Source organism: Phalacrocorax aristotelis, chromosome 9, assembly GCF_949628215.1.
Source record: "Phalacrocorax aristotelis chromosome 9, bGulAri2.1, whole genome shotgun sequence".
In the NCBI taxonomy this organism is placed as follows: Eukaryota; Metazoa; Chordata; class Aves; order Suliformes; family Phalacrocoracidae; genus Phalacrocorax; species Phalacrocorax aristotelis.
The window spans coordinates 30,047,797-30,072,164 of NC_134284.1; the positions used below are offsets into that span (position 1 = coordinate 30,047,797).

Here is a 24,368-nt window from a genome sequence, read left to right on the forward strand (position 1 = left end):
CATTCAGCATTTCATGTAGTGGAAATAAAGGATTTCTGTCCCTCACCAAAGGCTGCCTTATGGAGACCTTGCACTTTTTGCAAAGGATTGGGCTTTTATAGCATTCACGGTCTCCCAGAATAAAATATTTCATAACCTGTAATTAAATTTGCATAAGGCTTTGTTCCTGCTCAATGTTTTTCTCACTCCAGGGACCTGAGAAACAGGCTGGCCAGCAGGATGCCTTTTGAGGTCTTCTGATCCATAAATATGCTTTTTATCTAGAAGCCACCATGTGTTTCCCCATTAATTCCTATGGTGTTAGCATCAACTTGACCCACAGCACACCACACAGGACCCTCTGTCCCATTCCAGGTCACATGCGCACACTCTCTCTGGGTAAGGTGCTAGCCACACTGAAGCAAAAAAACCTTCATTAACTCCAGGGGCTTAGATATAATCTTTGATCTTCTATATGCTAAAGTCTTTCCTGTACAGAACTGTCTCTATGCTTTTCAATCAAGGCCTTTCAGAAGTAATAGGAAAAAGTTAGCATTTAAGAACTGAATGACTCTCTTACAAGGTCATCTGTTGTAACTGGTTCTCCTCTCTTGCTGGAAGCTACTACCATTCTGCCCAGTCGCTTTTTCATATCATCCAACCCATCAGAGAGCGCTAGAACTGCCATGATTTCACTGCTCACTGTGATGTCAAACTGAGCCTGCAAGAGATGAATAAAGAACATAAACTCGTCAAGATTCCCCAGCAGCAATCCTTATCTCCATTAAATTCTTGAAACAAGGCAAATCATCACCATTGTAACAAAAACAAACAAACAGAACAGACGTACAAATATAAAAGAAATCCAAAGCATTACTCTCAAAACATACTTAATTTAATTGGGCCATTTTAAACTGGATTTTTTTCCTGCAAAATTAAGTAAAAACGACTTATTCCATTGGTATTACATGACTCTCTCCTGGCACATACCTTAGTGATTCATGTAAGAACATTTGACACTAACAAATTAGATTTTTGAAGACTAAGCTTACTGATTCATCTGACTATCACTAAACAGTACAGTAAATGACCAAAAAAAAAATAAATCAGATTCTATAGGAAATGAAGGGTAGAATTCATCTGACATAACACAGACACCTCCATCGAAGGTAAGCACCTAGGGACATTTCAAGTCAATAGAAAGGCTTTTCTGAGCACAATTCCTTTGAACTATTAATTTGACAGTTACTTAAGGAACGAGAGGAGTCACAGCCCAGACTGCCTATTTTACACTATTGATTATATAATGAATCTAGACGACAAGCTCAGATACTGTGCCTAGTTTTGGCTAGATACATCCCACCCAAAGCATCTGCAGTGGTGAAAATTAGCCATTGCCGTGCATCATATTTACAGAGGGCATTTGTGCACCACTGCTACTATGCCACAGTCATCTCAGTTTGGGAAGCCAACTCTGAGGAAAGAACAGGGAAGGACAGAACAGACAATAAAACTGAACAGTGCACTGGTAGTGAATTTAACTGCTTGGTTGAAGGGACTTTCTGCTTTCTCTTTAATAAGGTACTGGTAAAAGAGGGAAATATTTGGAGTTACGGAAACTTGCTTTAGGACTACCTTTTTCAAAGTACTTTTTAAAACATGCAAGAAAAGGGAATGAGTACCGTTCGTGAGAAGCCTTTTTCTGTTGGAGACTGTCCAATAGTGATTTTCCTAAGGAACCTGTCATTTGTATCCAGTACTGCAAGGAATGCAGAAAGATGAGAAGTCACATCTATGCCCTATTACAAACATTCAGCTAGATCGCTTATGAAGAGAGGATGGCAGTTTGAGACACCATCCTCTCCTAAAGAATGGCAAGTGATACTCAGTATGATTCTTCCCCAAAACTGAACAACAAAGATACCCACAGTCACATGCAGACCCTGCACTGCATCCAGAGGGAGCCTACCTCCCTTTGTGTGCATTAACCACAAGTCCAAAGCCTCTCTGAAAAGCAGGGCTGCTAGCATTATTCCAATTGCTTATTCACCATCATTAGTCAATGTGAAATCAGGAAGTTATTACAGCCAAACAAAATTATATTATATATATAAATATATATAATTATATATTATAAAATTATAATTTTATAAGTTAAATGATAAAATGGTCAGATTCTGCCATTTAGTGAGAACAGTTTCACACAGCCCCATTAACTCAAATTACCTTGGAAACACAAACTATCAAATGCTGGCTTAAATTTGCTGTTTCTTACTATCTGCTTGAAAAATTCTAAGTACTTTATAAAATATTTCCCATGAAGCAGACTACTTTATCCCCATTACAGGTTATGAAGCAAGTTTTCAAGAATACATTTCACACTGTATTTTAATAAAAAGAAGAAAAAGCAATACTCTTGGGGTCTAGATCAGAAAAAAAGTCCATAATTGAAATTTCTTTTGCCAGTGAAACTTTAAATCTTCCAGACCAGAGGTTGATCTTACCTTCAGGTATCTTTAAAAAACTTTTAAAAATCTGGCCTTTATTTGCTGACAGTCCCCAACAGAGCAAGTGGGCAGATTAAAATTGAGTTTAATCCCAGAGCAGAACCCCGTCCTTGCTCACAGAGCTTTCTTAGTTAAAAAGGCTGTTGGCCACAGTTGCCAAACTCAACTCTCTCAGTGACTGACAAATCCAGAAACAAAAACTTGTACCAATTAGTAAAGTCTTAATCTTTGTGAATTCAGAGCAAATCCAAGCCCCTGCACCAGACCCTTCAGAAATGGGATCCCAGCTGCAGGCATCTTTCCCACCAAACACTCAGAAGGACAGGCCAGCCCTGCCCTCTTTCCCATTTTCCCAGCAAACACGGTTCCTGCTGCACTTGCAAACCTCTTTGGACACACACTTTGTTTCTTAATAATTCTTTCATTTAATGGCTCTTGTACCTCTTTGCCATGTTATAGTGCCTGGGTCAATGTCCAATCTCACAAATAAGTTTACTTCTTCCTTTGTCAAAGCCATAGGATCGGTTTTGTTAATGCCCAATTTCTATGGGAGGAAAGGACAAATAAAAGAAAAAAAGATTTAATTATAAGATTTGCAGAAATGAACCTTTCACTAGAGCAACAAGCCTTCGGCAGCAGCATCTGCATATTCAGAAATAAGGAGGGGCTGCCATTTTGGTGCCTCTTCTCCTAGACCCCACAACAATGTCAGATGATCCCTATCAGTGTGTATCTGGAAGCAGAGTTTGCTGCTGGCCAGCTAGTAAAGGGCAAAGGCAGACAATGGAGCTCATTAGGGCAAGCTGTCACCAAGCTTTGTGCAAGGCATCTACAGAAAGGGTAAGAGAGTGAGCTCTGCAGTTCCTTACATGCCTTGTTCTAATCATTAGTCTCACATGCTTACATCCATTTCTCATTAGTTTGCCTAGGGTCACCGCACACAGCCGTACGTATTTAAAGACTCTGCTTTCAGCATGCTGGTTAAGCAGCACAAAGGAGGAATTAAACAATTCAGTCACAAGGCTGTCAGCATCCCAGAAAGCTGATCTTGAACATACTGAGACAATGGGCAGTTTGCCAAGTTGCTTAATTGAGAGAAGAATTATCTCAAGAAGCCTGATAGAAGCGCGAGCTTAGGAATGAGGAAAACGATTGAGTTGATTTATGAACGAGCAAGCTTTTTAGTTAACTAGGCACCTAAGTCGTATTTTTCTCCTGAAGAACAGCAGGGAAGAAACTCTTTTTCTCTTCAAGCACATCATTTAGAAAAAGAAAGAAAGAAATCAACGAAGATATAATCTTTCTGGACTATTAGTATCCCATTCACATCTCAACATTTAGTAACCAGAAGAGTGGTTTGGGTGGAGTCCCCTCAGCAGTCCGTCATGAACATGAAGCAATATGACAGAGCTTCTCTGCTCAGCAGTGGAAGCAAACCACACATTCTCTAATGGTTGAGATACTATAGCCAATTAATAAATCAGAGTTTTAGCTTCCTAAGTGGTCTGACTATTGCTCCTGACTTCCAAATGGGACACCAATCCAGCCCGAGTATTATACAAACAGGCTCATACTTTGAGCTTGGCAGGCCCCAGGCTGTACTCCTAGCCAGAAGGTCCAAGCCCAGTGCAAAACTATTCCTCTGTTAACCCTCATTTCTGCAGAAGTCAGGGACACATGCTAGTTCATTTTAATTTCTGAGGATCAGAGGAGCTGTGGTCTGCTCAGGGACTGCCACCCAATGACAGGGCTGCTCATCTAATTGGGAGTTCATTTTTGGGGAGAGGAGTGGGCAGTGTAAGGGACAGGTGTTTTTTCTATTTTCCCGTTTTTCTCAAACTGGGTAACACAAAAAATTCTCAGTGTTCTCTTTTGCTGAATTTTATAAATTTCCTTTTTTTTGTGCTGCATTATCTATATAGCTGTCACATGGGATCTATTAATCTCTAGTGGTAACTGGGTGTAAGGTACAGAGACTGATTCTGGTCCTTTCTTAAACTGCATTAAGGACACTGAACTGACACTATTGCTAAAGGGCACTAATCCCTTTGCTTCTTCCCACTGTGTTACTCATACAGCATATGATAAAGAGAGTTACATCAATGAGTCTTCCCCTTGGGGCTGCATCTCACTCTTTTCTGTGCTATAAGAAGGGCTACCACACTTCTACACACTTTATGGAAAAAACAAACGCCAGCAGAATGACCTAGAGGACAACAGCAGGGTTTTTGTAACATAGCTCTGCCTGCATAGAGGATGAGTAAATGGAACAGAACTAGAAACCAACGCAAAACCAGTGAACTTACCTGTAGTCTTCGGATCTGAATATCCGAGAACTTCCTAACACCATTGACAGAAGGCACCAAACGGTTGTAGAGAGCCTTGCAGAATGAAACAGGTAGTTACTCAGCACTGCTGGCACACCCAAAACATCTTGGCTGAAGTGGGCTGGGCTCAAATACATTAGAGGAAAGGATTGTACCTGGTCAGTCTGAGTTAGCTCATGGAATATACGTGCGTCAACAGCAGCAGCGACCAGGTTGTTGGCTGCAGTGATAGCATGGATATCACCAGTGAGGTGAAGGTTAAACTAGAGGAGATAAAGCATATCTGTTACCTCATCCTGCTGCAATTTTCATTTATTTCAATTCATCGTAGACAGATGGAAAGAGAAGTATTAATAGCAAAGTTAAAGTGGGTGAGGGTGGAGGGGAGAGATTGCTCAGTGTAGTATGTGGAAGAGAGGAAAGAATTTCTCTAAAACAGAAAAATGCCTCCCCCACATTTATGTCATTTTACATATTTCCAGAACGAAGCTTCCAAATACAGGTTTTGGGTTTTTTTTTTTTTCCACGAGAACAGTTCTCTTAGGTCCCTTGACACCTGAGAAGACCATGGTCTGGAATATCTGCATTGCTCCTCCTTCACCTTCCTTCTGACCCACTCTCATTCTTTGTACAACAGGTTTCACACATACATTAGCTGAAGCTGCTGCTGCTCCCACAAAGATAATCTGAGCTAAAGTGAAACTATCAACCTTGTGTAGTGCTGGCAGTAGAGCTGTGGTTGCACAGAGCTCCCCATAAGCTAACCACTCAAACACACAGTATCGTAGGCAGAACTTGTAACCACATACTACACAGTGACACTGTTGGTAGTTTTCTTGGTTCTGTCTCATTAAAAGATAGTTTGAGGGGGTTTGTCTACATGAGTTATCCGGCTGCACTGTAGCTATGCTGACAAATGGCTTGGGATATATAGCTTATGTGACAAACTTGCACTATGGCAGGGGAGTAAAAGGTATGGTTAAAATGATCCTCTTCCTCTGTAGAAGGGCAGCAAAGGAGGAAAATGAAAAGGGGACATTAAAAAAGGTGATATGACAGAAGACCTTACGATACCATTTTGTTGAAGCCTTGCTACTGTGGTCTTAAAAAGTAGATAGCTAAAAGTGGAATGCAGCTGGTCACGCGCCCATTATAAATTCTTATTAATAAATGCTAATTGTTGTCTCATCCTACATACATGCAACAAGAAGCAATTATTACTGCCATGGTTCTGCAGTATGAACTCAAAAGTTTTTCACTTGCTAATCTTTTCCTAGGATGAAAGCTGCATGCAGGAATATCAGATGATGTATCAAGCAAGTAGTGCAAGATTACTGCAAGTAGTGACTCCAGATATTTCAATTTTACGAGACATGCATTGATTAAAACACCCCCACAAAACTATGCGTATTTATACCACGTGGGTCATACGTCAAGAAAGTCCTTTCAGCCAGTTTGGTTCCAAGAGTGGGGCTGTTTCTCACTGCTGCACACAGTCAAGCATTTTGGCTCATCTTATTAACACTCCCAAAGAGGAGGAGATTATTTTTCCTGTCACATCTATCACTCACACATGTTCCTGGCACTTGACTAAAATCAATATTCTGCCTCGTTAACATTTTTAGTTTTTATGGACTTGCTGCATCAATTGGAACAAACAGCCCTTTTGATCATTTCTGCTTTTCTTCCTAAAATTGCCCTGTGTCAATCTATAGCGCAGGAGACAAAGGTAGAATTCTACAGGCAATTACTTTGAGAGTTGAGAGAAGCACAAGAGCACGTGCTACACGTGCCTTTCAATTCCCTGCCACCAGACATGGGATTTTACTTGTTGCCAAGTCACATCAGAAATATGCTGCAGTGCCAGTCCCCCACAGGCTGAGGTCTTGGCATTACTGACTCCCAACTTCCCTTTTCCCATTTCATGCTAGTAATCTAAAACACAAGTATACCAAAACAGCTCACAGTAAGAGTCAGTGACCACAGCTGCTGACAGAGCTACTTAATATGCTTCCAAAACGTATTAAGTCATTATCATCTTCATTTCAGTGCTGGGGAAAAAGAGGCACAGGATGTATTCTGCTCAAGGGTATACAGCAATTCAAGGCAGAGAAGGCGAAGGAACAGAGGAACTGGGAATTCCCAGTTCTGTCAAGTTCTCTGACCATGCAGTCACCCTTCCAAAACAACCAAAGATGTTTTATTTAAAAAAAAAAAGAAAAGAAAAAAAAAGCTTTGCTGAAACCTAGCACCCAGTTCTTGGGAGTGCTACACTGCACCACAAACAAAAAAGATTTTGTAAGTTATCTGACTGCAGTATCTCTTCAAGGTCTGTGAGCCATATGTGCAATGAGGCTTTGTATAAAGCATTACCTCTTCCATGGGGATGACTTGACAATAGCCACCACCTGCAGCTCCACCTACAGAGAGACAATAGTCAAATCATGCAAATAAACGTGTCTCTAGCCCAGACTGGTATTACACGTGTTTGCTTAAAGTGTTTAAGAAGGCATCTACTGTCCAGCAGCTCAGTTTAAACCCCAGCACAGCACTTGAATGCAATTGTGAAGAACTTACCCAAGGTTTTTATCTCTTAGAAGAAACGCAGTTGTAACTGGGAGTTATGCAGAAGTACAAATGCAGCAGAATAAAATCTCTGAATGCCATCTTTCCCCATTCAGTCCAGCTGCAAGCAACAGAACAGGTCATACCTTTTATACCAAAGGTTGGCCCCTGAGAAGGCTGGCGAACACAGGCAAAGACATTCTGGTGAAGGTGTGCTCCTAAGGCTTGAACAAGACCAACAGTAGTGGTGCTTTTCCCCTCTCCCAGGGGAGTAGGAGTTATCCTGCAGTAAAAAAGCAGGACAGACACAATTAAACCTTTGCAGTGGGAGAGACTCAAAACACTTAGAGGGATAAAACAGTCACCCAGTGATTGCAGTTAATGCCAATTCAAATTCTGGATTAGCTCAGACTTTATCTAACCTTCATCAATTCGAAACTGGAATGAAATTAGCAAATTGTCACGTAACTGCTGAAGACTTTCCTCTGAATCAACTTGCTAGTTACTGGTGAAAGCAGGCTACTAGACTAGGAGAATTTTGACTAAGATCCAGTCTGCCCTTTGTAACCCTGACCTGCAGACCAAAACAATTAATCTCCAGGACAGAAGTGTTAAACTACGTTCCCACTATTTGCCACAAGAGATGAGTCTATTTCCCAAACCACGAGATTTTCACAGTGTGGTTTACTAAAACCCAGAGCACCGCATACAGTCACCTTACCAAAAGACAATACAACAACAAGCCACACAAATAAAATTTCTTTTCACCTTGACATCATGTAAGTGATGCCTCAGTTAAGGAAGTACCTACCCAGTAACAACAATGTATTTGCCATCTGGCTTGTTCTTCAGCCGTTTCAGAGCTGACAGATGAACCTTGGCTTTACTTTGGCCGTAGAGCTCCACCTCATCAGGGAGCAGGCCAACTTCTTTTGCAACTTGATCAATGGGCTTGGGTATGCAAGACCGCGATATTTCAATATCACTTAAAGAAAGAGAGCAAGGTCAATTTATAAGTCAAAGACTTCTCACAGATTCCCCGCTTCTGGATGGCATAAACTACAAACACCTAACCTAATTTTAGAAAGGAAGCTTTAACCCCCGCCTAGTTAAATGAATCAATCCCACAAATATTGGCTACATTAGAACAGACACATCCTCAGAGTTGCCTTTAAAAAAAAAAAAGAAAACAAACCAAAACAACAACAAAAAACCCCAAAACAATCCAACCAACCCCCAGAAACAAAAACCAAACCAAACAACAAAACACCCCCCACCAGCCCTCACCCTGCTCCTCCCACGCCAAAAATGCCTTTTTGTAGGCAATGTGTTCTGCTCCCTTATGGTATTTTGTGTATTTTCAACTGATCCTTGGGGACTTGACACCAACAACTCCTACTTCAAGATGCTAGGTTTTTGCCATGTCAGACCAAAAATTTTCCCAAATACAAGTGCCTTGCTATTTGCTGAATCAGCAACTATATCTAGGTGGCCTGAAGAGTCACTGCAAGTCCATGTTTATGCTTTAATATTATAAGGATGACCCAAGCCTACACTTCAACATATGTCACAGCATCACTGCAGGTCAGCTCTGCTCCCTTTGGAAGGCCTCTTTCAAACTTCAGTACCAGCTACAGCCTACATATGTGTATGCCCCTATTACACAAAGCTTGGGAACAGAATTAATACTACACTGCATGAATACTTCCAGTGGCTTCATTTGAAAGCATTACCTTGGAACAGGCATCTTTAGAGTAAGCTGGTTGTATTGGATGTTCCATTTTCCAGGCTGGAACTTCTCCAGAAAACGCTGTGCACTCTCCACTGTGCTCTAAAACAAGGATGAGAATGCTTTATGGCAACCACCACTATAAGATCCATGCTGGTCAACAAAGACTCAGAAAGGTTTTCCCCTCCCATCTGTCTCAGCTTGGGGTTAAACACAAAGTGCTTTGATTAAAGCATTTGCTAACAATCCAAAATGAGATTCTGCCTGTAGCTTTCTTAAAAACAATAAACCCTACCATATCTATCTATCCATCTACCTATCTATCTTTCAGTGTGCTGGATTTTTTGGGGTGTTTTGTGCCAGCACAGTTTCTTAAGCAAAGCAGGACACAGAGGGAGCTGGCTTGTACTGTTACTCTCCTCCTTTTTACCCAATCACCCTACAGATAGTTTTAGAATTACAGCCACAGCATTCTAAGACAAGTCCATTTCTGACTCTTTTGAGAGATCACACTGAAAAAAAGCAAAACAGCACACCCCCCACAAAAAATCAACCAAAAAAACCACAAAACCAAAACCCAACCAAAACAAAACTCTGTCCTAACATTTCCTTAATGTCCATCATCTACCTCAGTTAACCGAATCCAAATTGTTTGGACTAAAAGTTGGAAATCCTAGCTAGACCTCTCTAAGTGCAAGAAGAAAGCTCCAGTTGCTTTGGTAGCGTGCTGACAGTCAGCAGCAACATACCCCAAAGGCAAACATAGAGGAGATGACCAGCAGTCTCAGTCTGCCCACGTACCTGCATTAACATGGCCACAGTCATCGGCCCAACGCCACCAGGAACTGGGGTGATGTAGGAAGCTCTTTCCTTTGCTGTACTGTACGCCACATCTCCTACAACTCTTTTTCCACTGGCCTTTGTGCTGTCTGGAGATTTAAGGAAAGAGTAAGTTACACATCACATTTCACCAAAACAGAGGAGGCAGCACTGACTAAAGCTGAAGTCTTTTCCTCTGTTGGAGTAAACAAAACAGAAGCTGAGTACCCAGGCAGCTGTAAAGAAAGATAAGAAGTTAAAACAACATCACAAGATAAAGCTGTTATCATACTTCAGAGAGTGTCAACAGCTCATACCACGTATCCTCCCATTAAACACTATTTATCCTCAGCCAGATAGATCTCCCTTTCCTTGATAATGCCGGTATTTTCTCAGTGGCATGTGGCCCACAGGGCAGTCTGAAGATGATACCAAAGCAAATGCAGGGGGACCAAAGCACAGACCAAGTCTAACATCTGTGCAATAATAAAACACAAATGGGACATACAATAATAGAAATGTCACCTGAACCATCCTCTCACAGCTCCTGCTGTATTGCTCTGAAGGATTAGGACAGCTTCCAATTTGAGGGAGATATAAACCAATGGTCTAGAAGAAGTGAGAGAAGGAACACGGCTGACTTGTTGCAAAAACCCAGGTTTACATTTGCACTGTTCCATTTTGGGGGACATCTAGGCCTTATTATTGAATAAAATCATCTGCCTTTACAGAAACTGAAGACAGAAAGTGCTAAGCTTTTCAACTACTCATTGCCATTCTAATGATGGACCAGTAAATATTACAGTTCACAGAGATCAGTCTTGTCAAAACAAACCTCATAGGTGGCACTTAAGAGAGATCTGTAGAATAATCTCCTTTCTCTCTGGCAAAAAAATTTGCCATATCCTGCTGCACTACGTAACCTGACAATTCAGAAGCAGATATAGTACTTTTTTTCCCCAGTGCTACCCACAAAGAAACAAAAAGACAAAATGCATTAGTAACCTAGCACAGACACCTAAGGAACTTGCTGATTACAGACACAACATACAAAAAAAATAATCTAAGTTTCTCCTGGAGTAGCAGATCCTCATTTCAGGTATGAGGACTTTAAGGAACTTTTAAGCAGTGTGAAAAACCTGGAGACAGATTTTAATGTTGTTACATTGAAATATTATATTGGATACAGTAAGTATATGTTTGAACAGAACACAATCAATAACTTGAACATACATTTGGTGAGGGGGAGGAAGAAAAACCAAACTCCTAAACAGCTGATTATGTTAAAAATCAAAGAGGGAACAAAAGCAGATCCTGCCAACACTAATTTTTATCTGCTTTGCTGCTGACAATTAGCAGCTTCGATGTTTTGCTGAGTTTGTGTTTTAAGCAATGCTTCTCCCTAAAGTTCAAAGCCTGAACATCACAGCTGTTAAACAGAGTTTCTACAGCCACTGTCAGCTTTGCTGCCTGAACTGCACACCAACCTGGCCTTCCAGCCAAGAGACCAGTTTAATTAAGGTTGCAAAAGGCGAAAAACATAATCATATTTTCTTCCAAGGATGCCAAGCTGGCTTACAGGCCCCTCTGGCCAGGAAGACTCCAGGCCCAAGAATTAAGAAAACAGGCAATGAATTAGGCACTCCAAACACAAACTGCCTAATCTGTTACACAGACACAGTGATAAGCACAAGCCAAACAAACTCCCAGTCCCAGCCTCTGCATCTGCATCTCTCGCCAAGCACTGCTGAGCACAACTTAGGAGCTACTCAGTTACCTTTAAAATACTCTTTTGAAGGAAAGCTCACATACAACACGTTCTGCCTCTCCCTGTAATTTCACCTTCTCAAAATTCATCATCCTATTCAAAATAACAACAACAAGAAACCCCAAACTAGTTACAGAGAGTAGCAGTGATGCTATAACCATTCCCAGTGCCTGTGTCTTCTTTGGTCCAATAGGTTCTCTAGCCAGCTGGACACATGAGAGAGAGCATCCAAGGACTTTGCTTCACAGTCCTGCTTTCGCCAGACAAAGACTGGGAATGTCCATGTGCCTTCCAAGCAAACTTGTGCCAATGTACGTGCAACTGTAACACGTTGCTGGTGGATATATGTCTGCACACACACAAGATCATACATGATCCTCACCTATAAAACATGAGACCACCAGCTTGCAGACTGCTTCTTTTTCTGGATGATACTGGGAAAGCTGTTTGTTTCATGAGGGATCCAACACAACCTGGTTTTACAGACCTGTGATGCCAGCTTGATTCTCAGTACATGAAGATATAAACAGAGCATCAAGTCAAGGCTTTCTGTATCTTTCTACCTCCTCTAGTGCTTGAAGAGCATGACACTGAAATCCACAGAGGATCCTCTGATCCTCCTTTGCTGCTCTCATATTTCACTGTTCAAAGTTCCCTGTTAGCTAGGGCTGCAAAATCCCATAGCAGAGGAGCACTTTGAACAGGGTTGCTTCCTCCATCAGGACTCAGAGGGACACTGCAGAGACTATGCCAATTCTGGGAGTATCCTCTGCCTGCATGCTCTCCTTTCCTATAGCAGAGCAATTTCTACAGGTCTGGAATAAGGCTTTCAGAATATTTTCTGGGCTCGCCCTCCAACGCAGCAGTAGTGTGAGAAAGACAAATACAATCCAGTTTGGAAAGGGAATGACACACTTGTCTGCTCTAATAGAGGTTTCAGGAGTTCTTCTCTTCATCTCTCCCTACCGGAGACCTGTAAGAAATTCTGTTCAGCTGTAGTACACATGAACACAAAGCCAGATGTGCCTAAACTGTCTGTTCTAGCCTCCAAACGGGCAGCCTTGGGAGTACACAGGCCACCCTCCATTCAAAAGCGCAACAGCTGCATTTGCGTGGCGATACATAGCTATAACTTTTTTTAACTCCAACTTGGCAAGCCTGCATGAAGTTAGTGTCCTGATATGCCAGATCATGCTGGGATTTGCCTGTTCAGGGCACCCTGACTTGGCAGTCTCTGGACATGCCTATACTTGGCATGTCCTGCAGCTGCAACTCACATCTACACCTAGGAGGCACCAAGCTGGGTGCGCTTACAGCTATGGCAAGATCTATGGCAGCTGCTATTTCTCCCTCTGCCGTGTTCAAAGTACCATCACAGCTAGCAGCAATACTCTATCTGTACAGTGATGTAGCTGCAGAAGCTGGCAAACTAGCTGCTGTTCTTTCTGTAGCATTGCAATTCCCACAATTCTGGCACTGATTTCCCAAAAGATTAATCTGAAAACCTTTTTGCAACCTATCAGAAGGGAAGAAAGAGGCAGGGAAACGCATCATCTTCAGAAAACCAGAAAAGAATCTGTGGCATCCGTAATTTTGAAATTTGACAACTCCTATAGTACTCTACCAGGCTCTGATTACTGAGTCTCACAACACCATTACACACATTGCCATGCAACACTGACTGTGCTGGGTGTACAAGAAGCTCAGATCTCAGTGCACTGCCTGAGGCAGAATAATTGCAAGAATAGGATGTGCCCTCAGAGATGCAGTTCACATCAAGCCTGAAAAAAAAGTGATACTGTCATATGGTGAAAAACACAATGGTAGTTTTATGTGCAACCTGTTAGCAGAGGAGACTCTGAGCCATTCTGCTTCATGCAAATCAGCAGTGACCCTGTGGCTTTTTGCAAATTGCCTAAGTTTGGGTAGCTTGGCACAAATACATCAAGCAACAAACAGCAACAGCAGATGACTTTTTAATTTTAATTAGGCAGAGACTAATGTTTTTAAATGCAACTCAGTGTCATCTTTGAGGAACAAGACTGCTGAACAGAAATTTCTTTACATTCCATTAAATAATGGCAACAAAATGACTGATTAATTATGAAAACTACCTTTTAAAAGCTCTGTGGGTGTAGCACAGAGATAGTTGGATGGTGACTAATTTTCCATATCATTCAATATCAGTAATTTGGATTTAAAATGAGATGAAAACAGAAATTGTCAGACTGTCTGTTCCTCCTTTATAAGGAAGTAGATAAATGAAACCCTACCCTAAAATCCATTACGTTCAAGCACTTTATTCAGTACCAAAGCCACTGTCACCAACACTCTTGCAGAAGCTGCTTTGTGTCAAGACAACAGCCATTCAAGCCTAAGAAGTTGATGTTGTGATTCAACAAATCCACAGCTACTTTAAGAGACTGCTTGCCATTCAGGTATTTCAAACAGAACAGCTTAATCAGATCTAACTGCAAAGTAATGGCAGCAAAGCTGCATGGTCTCAAGCGACAACAGCAGCAAGACTTCACTATGTAGTTGCAGCAAATTACATGGATATTCTGCTGGATACAGGGATATTTCCTAGGCCTCCTCTTTCCTCTACTGATCATCAGCCTCACTGAACACAGAAGCAAAACTGCCACTGATCTGCTTTAAGACAGTACTTCAGACCGACCTTTGTTTATTCTGACATCTTCAGAGGTTGCCATCATTAGCTAAGAGACTTAAAAGAGGAAGAAGTCCGCATTGACTAGAAACACCAAGGAAACAGTATCCATGTACTTACTTAGCAACTGCATTTATATACAAATAAACACATCCCCACTCTTTATACATTACCCACGCACCTGGCACATGGTTAATTCCACAGTCTATTACAATTGCACCAGGTTTGATCCATTCACCTTTTACCATTTCAGCTTTACCAGCTGCAACCACCAGGATATCAGCTTTACCAACCTAGGAAAAAAAAAAAGCCAAAAAACCAACTCTGTATCACACCAGCAGTGGAAAATGCAGAGCTGCTTCAGCAGCAACTTAGATCAGCTTCAATTGCAGTGAAACTGTGTGCTCACCCATTGCCATCGGAGGGATGGAAGGGCATAGTCAGCAATTAAAGGTAGCTACCAGTTCCTTGGCAAGCGCAAATTCCTGCAGCCAGAAATTATGGCCTATTTTCACACTCCTTCTCTGACCTACTATTGCTAGTCAACACTTCACAACCTTCTTTGAACTCCCCCGTGATTCCCAAGTGGAACACAGACTACTTTCTTTATATAAAATTAAAGCCTTCCACATACTCTTATCTTCCTCCCTTCAAACATCCCTGCACATTCAGCTGCTCTTTTCAATGCTAGAAATATATCCAGCACTCATCAGACAGCAGCCAAGAACAGCCCCTGCACAGAACTCTAAGCGGCACTTCACTTGTGGCAGCACTGCCTTGTGTTTTTTAAGTCCAGGACTGTGTAACATGCAGCTTCAGGGAAAGCTGATTGTAATTCAGCACTAATATTGGTTCAGACAGTACTCAGTAAATTTCACAGACCTGGTCACAGAGCTGGCGCTAGAGACTCTGACTAAAGCTCGCTGTCAGTTCTTGCACTTCTTCATTCATGTTTGCCTAAGAAGGTGCTATCCCTTGGAATTTTTTCAGTTAATCTCCAAGAGAGATTAACTATTTCAAAGATTTCATTAAGAATTAGCACTTCAATCGTTAATCAAACTAATGTCAGTCTTATTGAACAGTGACTTAACGGCATGAAGCACTGCAGTGTTTCTAATCTTCCTTGTGAGTTATATTCAAATACACCTACCCTCTTTCCAGCTTTAATACTTGCCTACAGAGCCTGGCAGTGTTGATTGCTCTACGAAATCCAAGTAGGTGGCAGCACAGCAACATACTATTTCTGTCACTCTCACTGCTAAAGAGAAAAATGGTACCAACTCCCAGTCATGGAATATAGACTGGGGCGGGGGGGGGGGGGGGGAACAAACTGGAAAAAACATTTGGTCTAGCATTTCCCAGCCATTAAAGCAAAAGCCCACCTGGCCTTTCTGGGGAAAAAACAAAACACATGCAGGCCACTACTTAGAGATTAGGAAGGCGTGATTAAATTCTCAGCACTTGCCTAAAGAAAACAAAAATAATAATTTTATTATTATAATTAAAAACCTCCCATTGAGGGCCAAAAATAATCAAGATCCTATTCCAGCAGAAGTATTTACACAACCATCCAATGAACAGGACTGGGAAACTGTCTCAGATGGAAGACAACCCAGACCCAGTGACTTCAGGTAGCAATAAACCAAGTGGCAACGTGCAGCAGGCAGCACTGGATTGCAGCAAAAAACTACAGCCTCATGAATACATCCTGTCATTACCTCCTCAGCCAGCGTTGAGGTCTTTGAATGGCAAGTGGTTACTGTTGCGTGATTCCAGAGCAGCAGGTCATGCATGGGAGCACCAACAATCTTGCTGCGACCAACCACCACAGCTCTTTTCCCTGCAACCTGGGTGCCTGCACCAGAGAAAGTCAGGAGGAGGTAAAATTAGGTCATTGTGCACTCTAGTACAAACTAACTCAAATGGCTCTGGAGTCTTTTGGTCAGTTTAAGCCTGGCTCTGGTACTTCAGATTACTATTTTTCTTCTGGGTTGTGTGTGATAGGGAATTGGAGTTGGGAGGGAAGAAGGAAGGACCACTTTAAAACTAGCTCTTTTCCTATCTGAAAAGGCAGAGATGAAATGTGGCATCTCAATATAAGTTTCAATTCGAAGCACAGCCTTGCAAGGTTTGTAATTTCTCCTCTTATTGAAGACTACTGCACTCATGAATAATGGATGGAAACCTCCTTACCTGTCTGCCTGATAAGTTCCATGCATCCTTTTGGTGTACAGGGAATAAAGCAGTCTCCAAGGTCCCCTCTAGAGAGTTTCCCAGCATTGATGCTACTTAAGCTGTATTTTGAAAGAACAAAGGCTAAGTAAGATTCCCAGCCTCGTGATCGCCGTTCAGAACAAAACAAAAAAAAAGGTTTCTTTCTGGAGTAGCTGTCATGCTCTCCAGGGGTGAAGTCAGTTTACCCATCTACGTCCTTTTCAGGTGCAACAGCATTGGTTATTTTTTCTGTATTGATGGGTTTATCAGAGTCAAGTGGCAGCTGCACTATAAAGCCATGAACAGCAGGGTCTCCATTCAAAGAGGCAATGCACTTGAGGACCTACAAGAAGTAAAGACCAAAAATTTAATGGCCAATAAACTGAAATGACTGATGCAAAGGAAAAAGCACCACCCTATCTGGATTAAGAGACACACAGTATGTTTAGCTTTTCCACCTGAGTATCTATGACTCACATTTTTTATTTTTAGAAAAATACCTATTTGAGTCTCTAAATTTTACATTGTATTGGTTTAGTTTTCTTTTAAAAAACAAAATACCTCAGCAGGTTCCACTTTAATGAGTTAATATCTATGGGCAAGCAGTGTTTTTTTATAAAATGACAGGGCAAATATAAGTTCATGTCTTGAGCTCAAGACCAAAATTATTTATTTTTCCATTATTCGCTATATTACTTACGTCAGCTTCTGTTGCTGTATTTGGCAGTTTTATGTGATTGGCACTGATCCCAATCTGCAAATGAGAATACCAGCAAATTATTTGATTTCTGAATTGACATCAGAGATTGATCTGGCTATTCTCTCAGACCAGCCCAGTCACAGCTATATTCTGTCACATTTCCCAGGTCTATCTCCTGTTCCTGTGGCTACAGTCTTATTATTTGGAAATATCATCAACAAAAGAAAAAAAGGTTAGCGCTTTGCCTACTTAGGTTGGTCCACACTTCATCTGTCCTATTCACCATTTAACATGAATAACAACATCTGGGCTTGACAGCATACTGGCTTGAAATGCCAGCAGAGAAGATGCCAGCCAACACCTAGGGAAACAGGGACTCATCTATGTTCCCAGCCGTGCTGTAGCATGCAATGTACCACTTGGTGAGTGATGCAAGGCAACTGCAGGTATGAGACATTCTGGGAAGAGAAGCATGTAGCCACAGGTCAGAAAAGACAGAGCATCAGCACTTCGGACACAAGTGATCATCTCCTAGATTACACAAAAAGTGGCACCAACCCACGCTGTTGTTACCCTACTTGGCTAAGTGTCCAGTCAGTCACATACCTATACCATTTCTTTATAACAAAGAATTCAGGCCAACGCTGGTTTCTCCAATACGGCAAAGCTTTGATTTGCATCTTTTGTTTCATATTCAGATTTGACCTACTGTAGAAGGGGGTAAAAAGAAATATTAAGAGTTTGGGCATTACCTCAGCAGCAGCCTTCAGCTTCATATTAATGTAGAGGTTCGAATCATCCCGATTTCCAACCTAATGACAAAAAGACAGTTGAGTCACGCTGCAGAATACAGATCCAGTCACAGGCTGAGATGGGCTTAACCCTTAGCTTCCCTGGCTTCTTTTGAGCTACATCAAGGAGACAGAGGTTTTCTTGAAAAACTGTAAAACACACTGACAGAGGCTATAAGTATCTGTAGCTAACAGGAAAGTGTTCTCTCAAGTAAGATGCAGCTAGAGACAAGTTGTCTGATCTCCTGCGTAAACACTGTTTACACCTATTGAAAAAGAGTGTTCTCCACAGCAGAAAATACTGTCTGCTGTCTCATCTGAGAAAGTTAAACCTCTAGCTAATTAACTTGCTCAGCAGGTGCTGAAAACATCCAATTATTTGATTAAGGCTTTCAGAAAAGTTGGGCCTCTCTGATACCCAGGAATCTTAATTTCATGCACATATGTGTGTCTTGATAGAGAGATTTCTTCCACTGCCGTTTTGGACCTTGAGAATTTTCCTGCCATCGAAAAACCAACAAAACAAGAACAAAGTGATGCTCAAAAAGAAAGCAGCAAGTGGAACAAATGCCTGTAGTTTTTGGCAGTATTGGGTGATTATAGCACAACTACATTTCAGAAGACTGTTTGCAACATCCAGTATGTTTTGTTAAAGGTAATACTCCCTACAATGATAAGAAAATGAGGGGCAAATACAGAAAAGCTGATAAGCAAACTCTTGAAACCCTGTTCCCTGGTACTTGGTAGCTATCCCTGGTTCTCACACAGATTACAAGCTGCAGGGGAGACTGCATTACCTGATCACCCAGCATACACTCGTTCTTCTTTCCTAGGGTGAGAAAAAGGGGCTGTCTCCCCTTTAATGTCTGCTGGGTTTAGGAAAAGGTATGACTCATACAGGGCAGAAAAGAAGAAGAGAGCAGGCATCAGGAGATGTCAGCACACAGTTCACATATATTGTGAAAAAGAGGACATTCCTGACTACAGGACAAAAAATAAAGATTAACTGACTTAGTCTTTGAGCTCAGAGGACATCAGATACCTCCCAACAGCACATATTGTGTGGGGTGCTACTTATCAGAAACAACTAATTGTCCTGACTTAACTGAAAAATAGGCAGCTGAGAATATCAGTATCAGGAGGTGAACTACAAGCCCAGGCTGTTTGGTAGGTTATAAAAGCGTCAGAGAGCTGAACAGCAAACAAGTTGTAAAGGACTCGGACAACCCAGGATTGAAGAGAGCACAGGCCGAGCAAGAGAAAAATCCAGTAACAGTACAAGACAGCAATTTTTGAAGGCAGTTTACATGGTCAGCAGTTCAGTAACTTCAATCAAAGCATCCTTTATGAAATTTTAAATAAGAGACCTTCCTCCTTCCTTCTAAACACCTAAAGACAAGTCTTCTGTAGAGGTTATCTTCTTAAAGCTAATGGAAAAGAAAACCAGAAAAAAAAACCCAAAGCACAAACAAATTTGTTCCTGTTACTGAAAAGAAGCATGGTCTTTGTGTACTACAGTGGTGGCAGTAGGTTCCAGTGCACTGCAGTGGTTCCAGTGCACTGGCATCCAGGGACAGGCACCAAGAGCTCTTCAGGAACCCAAAATACAGAAGCTTCTTCTCTATGTAGCCACTTCTAGGCCATCAAGCCTTTGTGGCCACAGTTCCTTCCTGTTACATGACACTTAATATTGCTAGTCACCTTCTGATCTAAGCACAAAGAGTTTCCATTTTTTATTGCTGCAAGGAGAAAGTAAAAAGCAACACACCATAATTCTGCCAAACACAGGCCAAAACCCTGTACCGATGACTGCTTTTTCCCTCCGCAAGTGTCTCCGCGTAGACTCTAGCACTTACACTGCTGGACAGACATCACATTCAGCAATGGGATTTTCTTTTAACCCCTGCACTCAAAGTCTTCTTGGCCATGGGTGTTTTTGGTTGGGTTTTTTTTGTCCTCCCCTACCCTCCTTCTCTCTCTCCATGTTCTGATATAAGAACAGACCAAATCCCTTAATAAACACCCCATTTCAAAGATTTCTGAAATCTGACAGGCTTTAGGGTTCATGCAAATGCAGAGACTTGGAATAGAATCTATGAGCACTGCTTTCTCTAAATACGCAAGAGGCCTACTTTTACCGTTTCACAAATATAACACTCAGAGAACTGCAAGCATCTGATGAAAGGGGAAAAAAAAAACCAAGCCAGAACTCCCAAAATATTTCTGGGTCCCAGTACTTGGGGAAAAGACATCACAGAATTGTGTTACCACCCCACAGGGAACTCTGCTCTTCTATTCCTTATAAAACATTACCATTGCAAGGCAGCTTTGATGAAGCTCATCAGCTGTGCACTTATTGCAAAGCAACACAGATTTTCTGTAGTTGTCATTAAAGAAAACAATACCTGCAAAATTGCGAGTCCTGGTCTGAAGCCTGGAAATTTCTCTTTCATCTCAGCGACTTGCTGCTTTAGTCTGTCTCTCACTTGTCTGAAGAAGGGGAAAAAAAATGAAAACATGGTAGAAGTTAACCAGGGGCTGAATTCTCATACAGTGATAAGTCAGGAGTTGAAAAGATGACAGATGGGTAGACTGGCAAACACTTAACTTATGCCTTAAGTACACAAGCCCCAGCAATTTCCAAGTAATGTCCACAAATCACTAAGACACTTCAGAAGTTTCATTCAAACTTATTAAAAATTTTTAAAAAATATTTTAAAAGTCCACATTGTGCTTCTTCACCCTCCTCTTCATGGTCTCGTAGGATAAAAAGGTAAAAAAAAAAAGTACTAAATTTGGCATGGAAATTCCTGCAATTTCAAACTCCCTCCTCAAAAGCAAATCCTCTTTCCACATATGCTGTACCAAATCTACCTATCCTCACAGTCACCAGTCAACTCTGTCACACATTCTGTCCTGGTAAACGATGATGAATCTACAGTGGTGAAACTCTGAAACTAACAGAAGGTACTGTCCTGGGTTTGGCTGGGATAGAGTTAATTTTCTTCCTAATAGCTGGTATAGTCCTGTGTTTTTAGTATGAAATAATGCTGATAACACACTGATATTTTAGTTGTTGCTAAGTAGTGGTTACATCAAGTCAAGGACTTTTTAACTTCTGGTGGTCTACCAACTGAGAAGGCTGGACAAGATGCACAAGAAATTGGGAGGGGGCACAGCTGGGACAGCTGACCCAAACTAGCCAAATGGATATTCCATACCAGGTGATGCTGTGCTCAGTATATAAACTAGGGGGAAACTTGGCTGGGAGGCTGCTGCTCAAGAGCTAGCTGGGCATCGGTCGGCGGGTGGTGAGTAACTGCAATGTGCATCACTATTTTGTATATCCTTTTTGTTTATTAGTATTATTCTTTTCCCTTCCTTTTCTGTCCTATTATACTGTCTTTATCTCAATCCATGAACCTCACTTCCCCCCTGCCCCAATTCTCTCCCCCATCTCACTGTGGGGGAGGAGTGATCGAACGGCTATGTGGTGTTTAGCTGCCTGGTGGGTTAAACCACGACAGGTACCCAAAGATACACCCCTTCTACAGATGGTCAATACTATGTGTTTCTATTTCCTGCCTGCTTGAGGCTGAGTAGGCTGCAGTCCTACACCTACCTTCCTTTCTCCAGTCTGCTTCTGTACCTGCCAACACTCACATGAGAAACCCCAGCCCAAGTGCTTCCAAACAAGCCAAATATTTTCCCATGGGAGGAGGCAGGAGAATGGGAGGTGGACAGAGGTGAAGCAGTGAGGAAAAATTAGCTAAACCCTGGTACACAGCTCAAGTCAGTGAAGGTAGTTTTAAGGATACAATTATTAAAACAGAACTTTGAAATGGAAGCATGACAGCATTCACTGATTAGTTAATCTAGCTCAGATGTCAACTCATACCCAGTTTACTATGCAATGTTTTGGAGATAAGGAGCACCCATCACTTATCTACAGCTCAAAAGCCACTGTCACCACCCTCCCCAGCCTTGCACTCCTCTCTAATTTCTCAATCACTGTCTGGCCCCATTTGCATGATCCTTCACCAGGGATGGAGGGGGTGGAAAGAAGGCCTGGTGCCAAGTCGGACTGGTCTTTCAAATTTCAAATTCTGCCAAAAGCCTGGGTGCAGTCCCAGCACCACTGCTCCGTCTCCTCATCAGAGGCAATTGGGATTCAGAGGGAAGAACTGACCAGCTGTGCCCTTTTCATGGGCTCACAGCACTGGAAGGAGGCTGTGGCACTTCACTGTAAATGTAGGAGATACTCAGAGGCAAAAGCCAGGTAAGCAAACCTCACAGGACAACGGAGGCTTCACAGGTCTGTCCTGGTTCATGTGATATCCAGCCTGTGTCCCACCAACTATTCTCAAACTGGTGAGAAGGTGCTACCATCACGCTTAGCAAATCTACTCTGCTCCAAACATCCTACTGTTTAAAACACGGATGGTCTTCTTGTGCTCATCTACCCTCAAATCAGTACCACAAGCCACAAGGTCTGCTACTTCCCAAGCGGAACCAGACTTCCCAGACTGGGGGAGGTGCCGTTAGCGCCAGTTCATTAAAAACACAAACAGCAAGGAATGATAGCCAGGAGGCTGTGATTCCTGCCAATAGGAAAATTCCAGAATGACAGAGAACCAGTGAAGCCAACTCTACCCTGCAACTATGACCTCCAAATCAGAAATGCCAGAGGCAAGAAGAAAGGGAAGTGGCAGCAGCACACGGCTCTGCTGCAACCCAGCAGCACTGATCCCAGGGGACAGCTGCAGCTGGCCCAGTCAGAAGCAGCTCTGAGGCTGTTGAGAGTCCCATCTCTGCGGAGTCACACAGCCTCCTGCTCTGTCCCAAATCACGGATCTCTCCTGCCGCATCCCAAATAACACAGTCAGAGCTCTGCTGCACCCAAGGAGCAGGTTCCGAGTATTTCTAGGTGTTTGCATCTCACCAAGCCATTCAGTCTCTTAATGAGCTTTGGTATAGAGGTTGTTTTCAACGTTACTTAAGAAACAGCAGTTCCTAGGCTTCCTTTAGCTATCACCTCTGTAAGAGAGTTGACACTAAGACTGGCGGATGAGTTCAGAAAACAGTGTCATAGCAAGCCCTGTCCTAGCAATTCTTCACACTGGAGTGACAGAAGTCTCAAGGAGCATCAGAAAGCCACTATGCATGGATGGCCTCTGAGTGGGTGATGTGGGCCACCTCTTTGAGGGAGCTGTTTCTGAAGAACAGCCTCCTGTGTTGCAGTAAGGAGGGTACAGCACTGGTTTGTGGCCAGCAAAAAAAAGAAACATAAACAAATGTGAAACATATCAGAATTTATGACACAGTAAAACCCTCATAAGGGACAGTCAACTGGAAAGGGTCTCAGGTCTGGGTGTTGTTTTTTTTTTTTTAATCCAGCCTTCTCAGTGGAGGAGAACCAGGCCCACCCAAGGGTCTAGTTTCCCTCTGTCAAGCAGGGCTGTTGCATGCTTTCACCCCCAGCAGCCATGACTGTTCACATATTATGTTGCTGTCATTTTCTGTAATTAGGCATCAGCTCACTTCCCCTTCACCTACAGAAGAAAGATAACACGCACAAACACATGAAGTGGTGCTGCCAGAGCCGATTTGCTTTAGGAGCCTTAAATCATGAAATCACTTGTTAGACAGCCACCTAGTGTTAACTACCACTGCTCTCCAGTTACCAGAAAAGCCACAGGTCAAAGGTTTGAGAAAAATTAAGGGGAAAAGTTAAAATCCTTGTTTTAACTCTGCAGCCTTACAAATACCTTGCTAAATAAACTTTGCAACCCAGCAGCTATTTAGCTGTTGTGGACTCCAGGTGTTCACTAAAATAAAAGTTGACGTTGATAAATGAACATAATTTTTTATTAGCCGTATGAAAGCACTTTTAAGTCTGCAAGCATAAATTTGCAATTGTATATGGCTGTTCCTCCAAAAGCCTTCCTTCTGACACTGAGACCCCTCCTGTGCCCACACATTCTTCCACAAACAAACTCACACTGCAAACAAGGGTCCAGGGTCCACACAGGTTAAGGACAGCACACAGCTGTAAGCACACAGTGCAAAAGCCAGCTCCAAAGATTAAAAAATAAAATCTGTTAGCCTTTCTTTCTCTAGACTGGAACAGTAAGCTGAATTTAAAATTGTTAAGTGAATTTCCCAGAACAGCAAAGGACAAACCACATTCCTCCAGCTCTGCTGTAAATGGAGAGATGCACACAGCTAGTGCCTCCTCAGGCAGACCCCACCACTACACCTATGGGATTATGTGCACGCAACGGCTATGGTGCGAGCATAC

The 24,368-nt window shown here is 42.2% G+C and overlaps 1 protein-coding gene across 2 annotated transcripts in view; it reads right to left on the reverse strand.

The window, feature by feature from the left end:
• The window catches only part of MTHFD1 (methylenetetrahydrofolate dehydrogenase, cyclohydrolase and formyltetrahydrofolate synthetase 1), a 42,718-nt gene that overhangs the window by 14,196 nt on the left and 4,154 nt on the right, over positions 1–24,368 (reverse strand). For both annotated transcript variants that reach the window (XM_075104119.1, XM_075104118.1), the window contains 17 exons: positions 20,473–20,557; positions 18,029–18,088; positions 17,277–17,330; positions 16,783–16,919; positions 16,556–16,656; positions 16,081–16,217; positions 14,544–14,655; positions 9,909–10,036; positions 9,112–9,209; positions 8,190–8,363; positions 7,525–7,661; positions 7,187–7,233; positions 4,969–5,076; positions 4,793–4,867; positions 2,928–3,030; positions 1,662–1,738; positions 560–700 (listed from right to left, as the gene is read on the reverse strand). In XM_075104119.1, the coding sequence (XP_074960220.1) occupies positions 560–700; positions 1,662–1,738; positions 2,928–3,030; positions 4,793–4,867; positions 4,969–5,076; positions 7,187–7,233; positions 7,525–7,661; positions 8,190–8,363; positions 9,112–9,209; positions 9,909–10,036; positions 14,544–14,655; positions 16,081–16,217; positions 16,556–16,656; positions 16,783–16,919; positions 17,277–17,330; positions 18,029–18,088; positions 20,473–20,557 (1,774 nt within the window). The remainder of the gene's footprint in view (positions 1–559; positions 701–1,661; positions 1,739–2,927; positions 3,031–4,792; positions 4,868–4,968; positions 5,077–7,186; positions 7,234–7,524; positions 7,662–8,189; positions 8,364–9,111; positions 9,210–9,908; positions 10,037–14,543; positions 14,656–16,080; positions 16,218–16,555; positions 16,657–16,782; positions 16,920–17,276; positions 17,331–18,028; positions 18,089–20,472; positions 20,558–24,368) is intronic.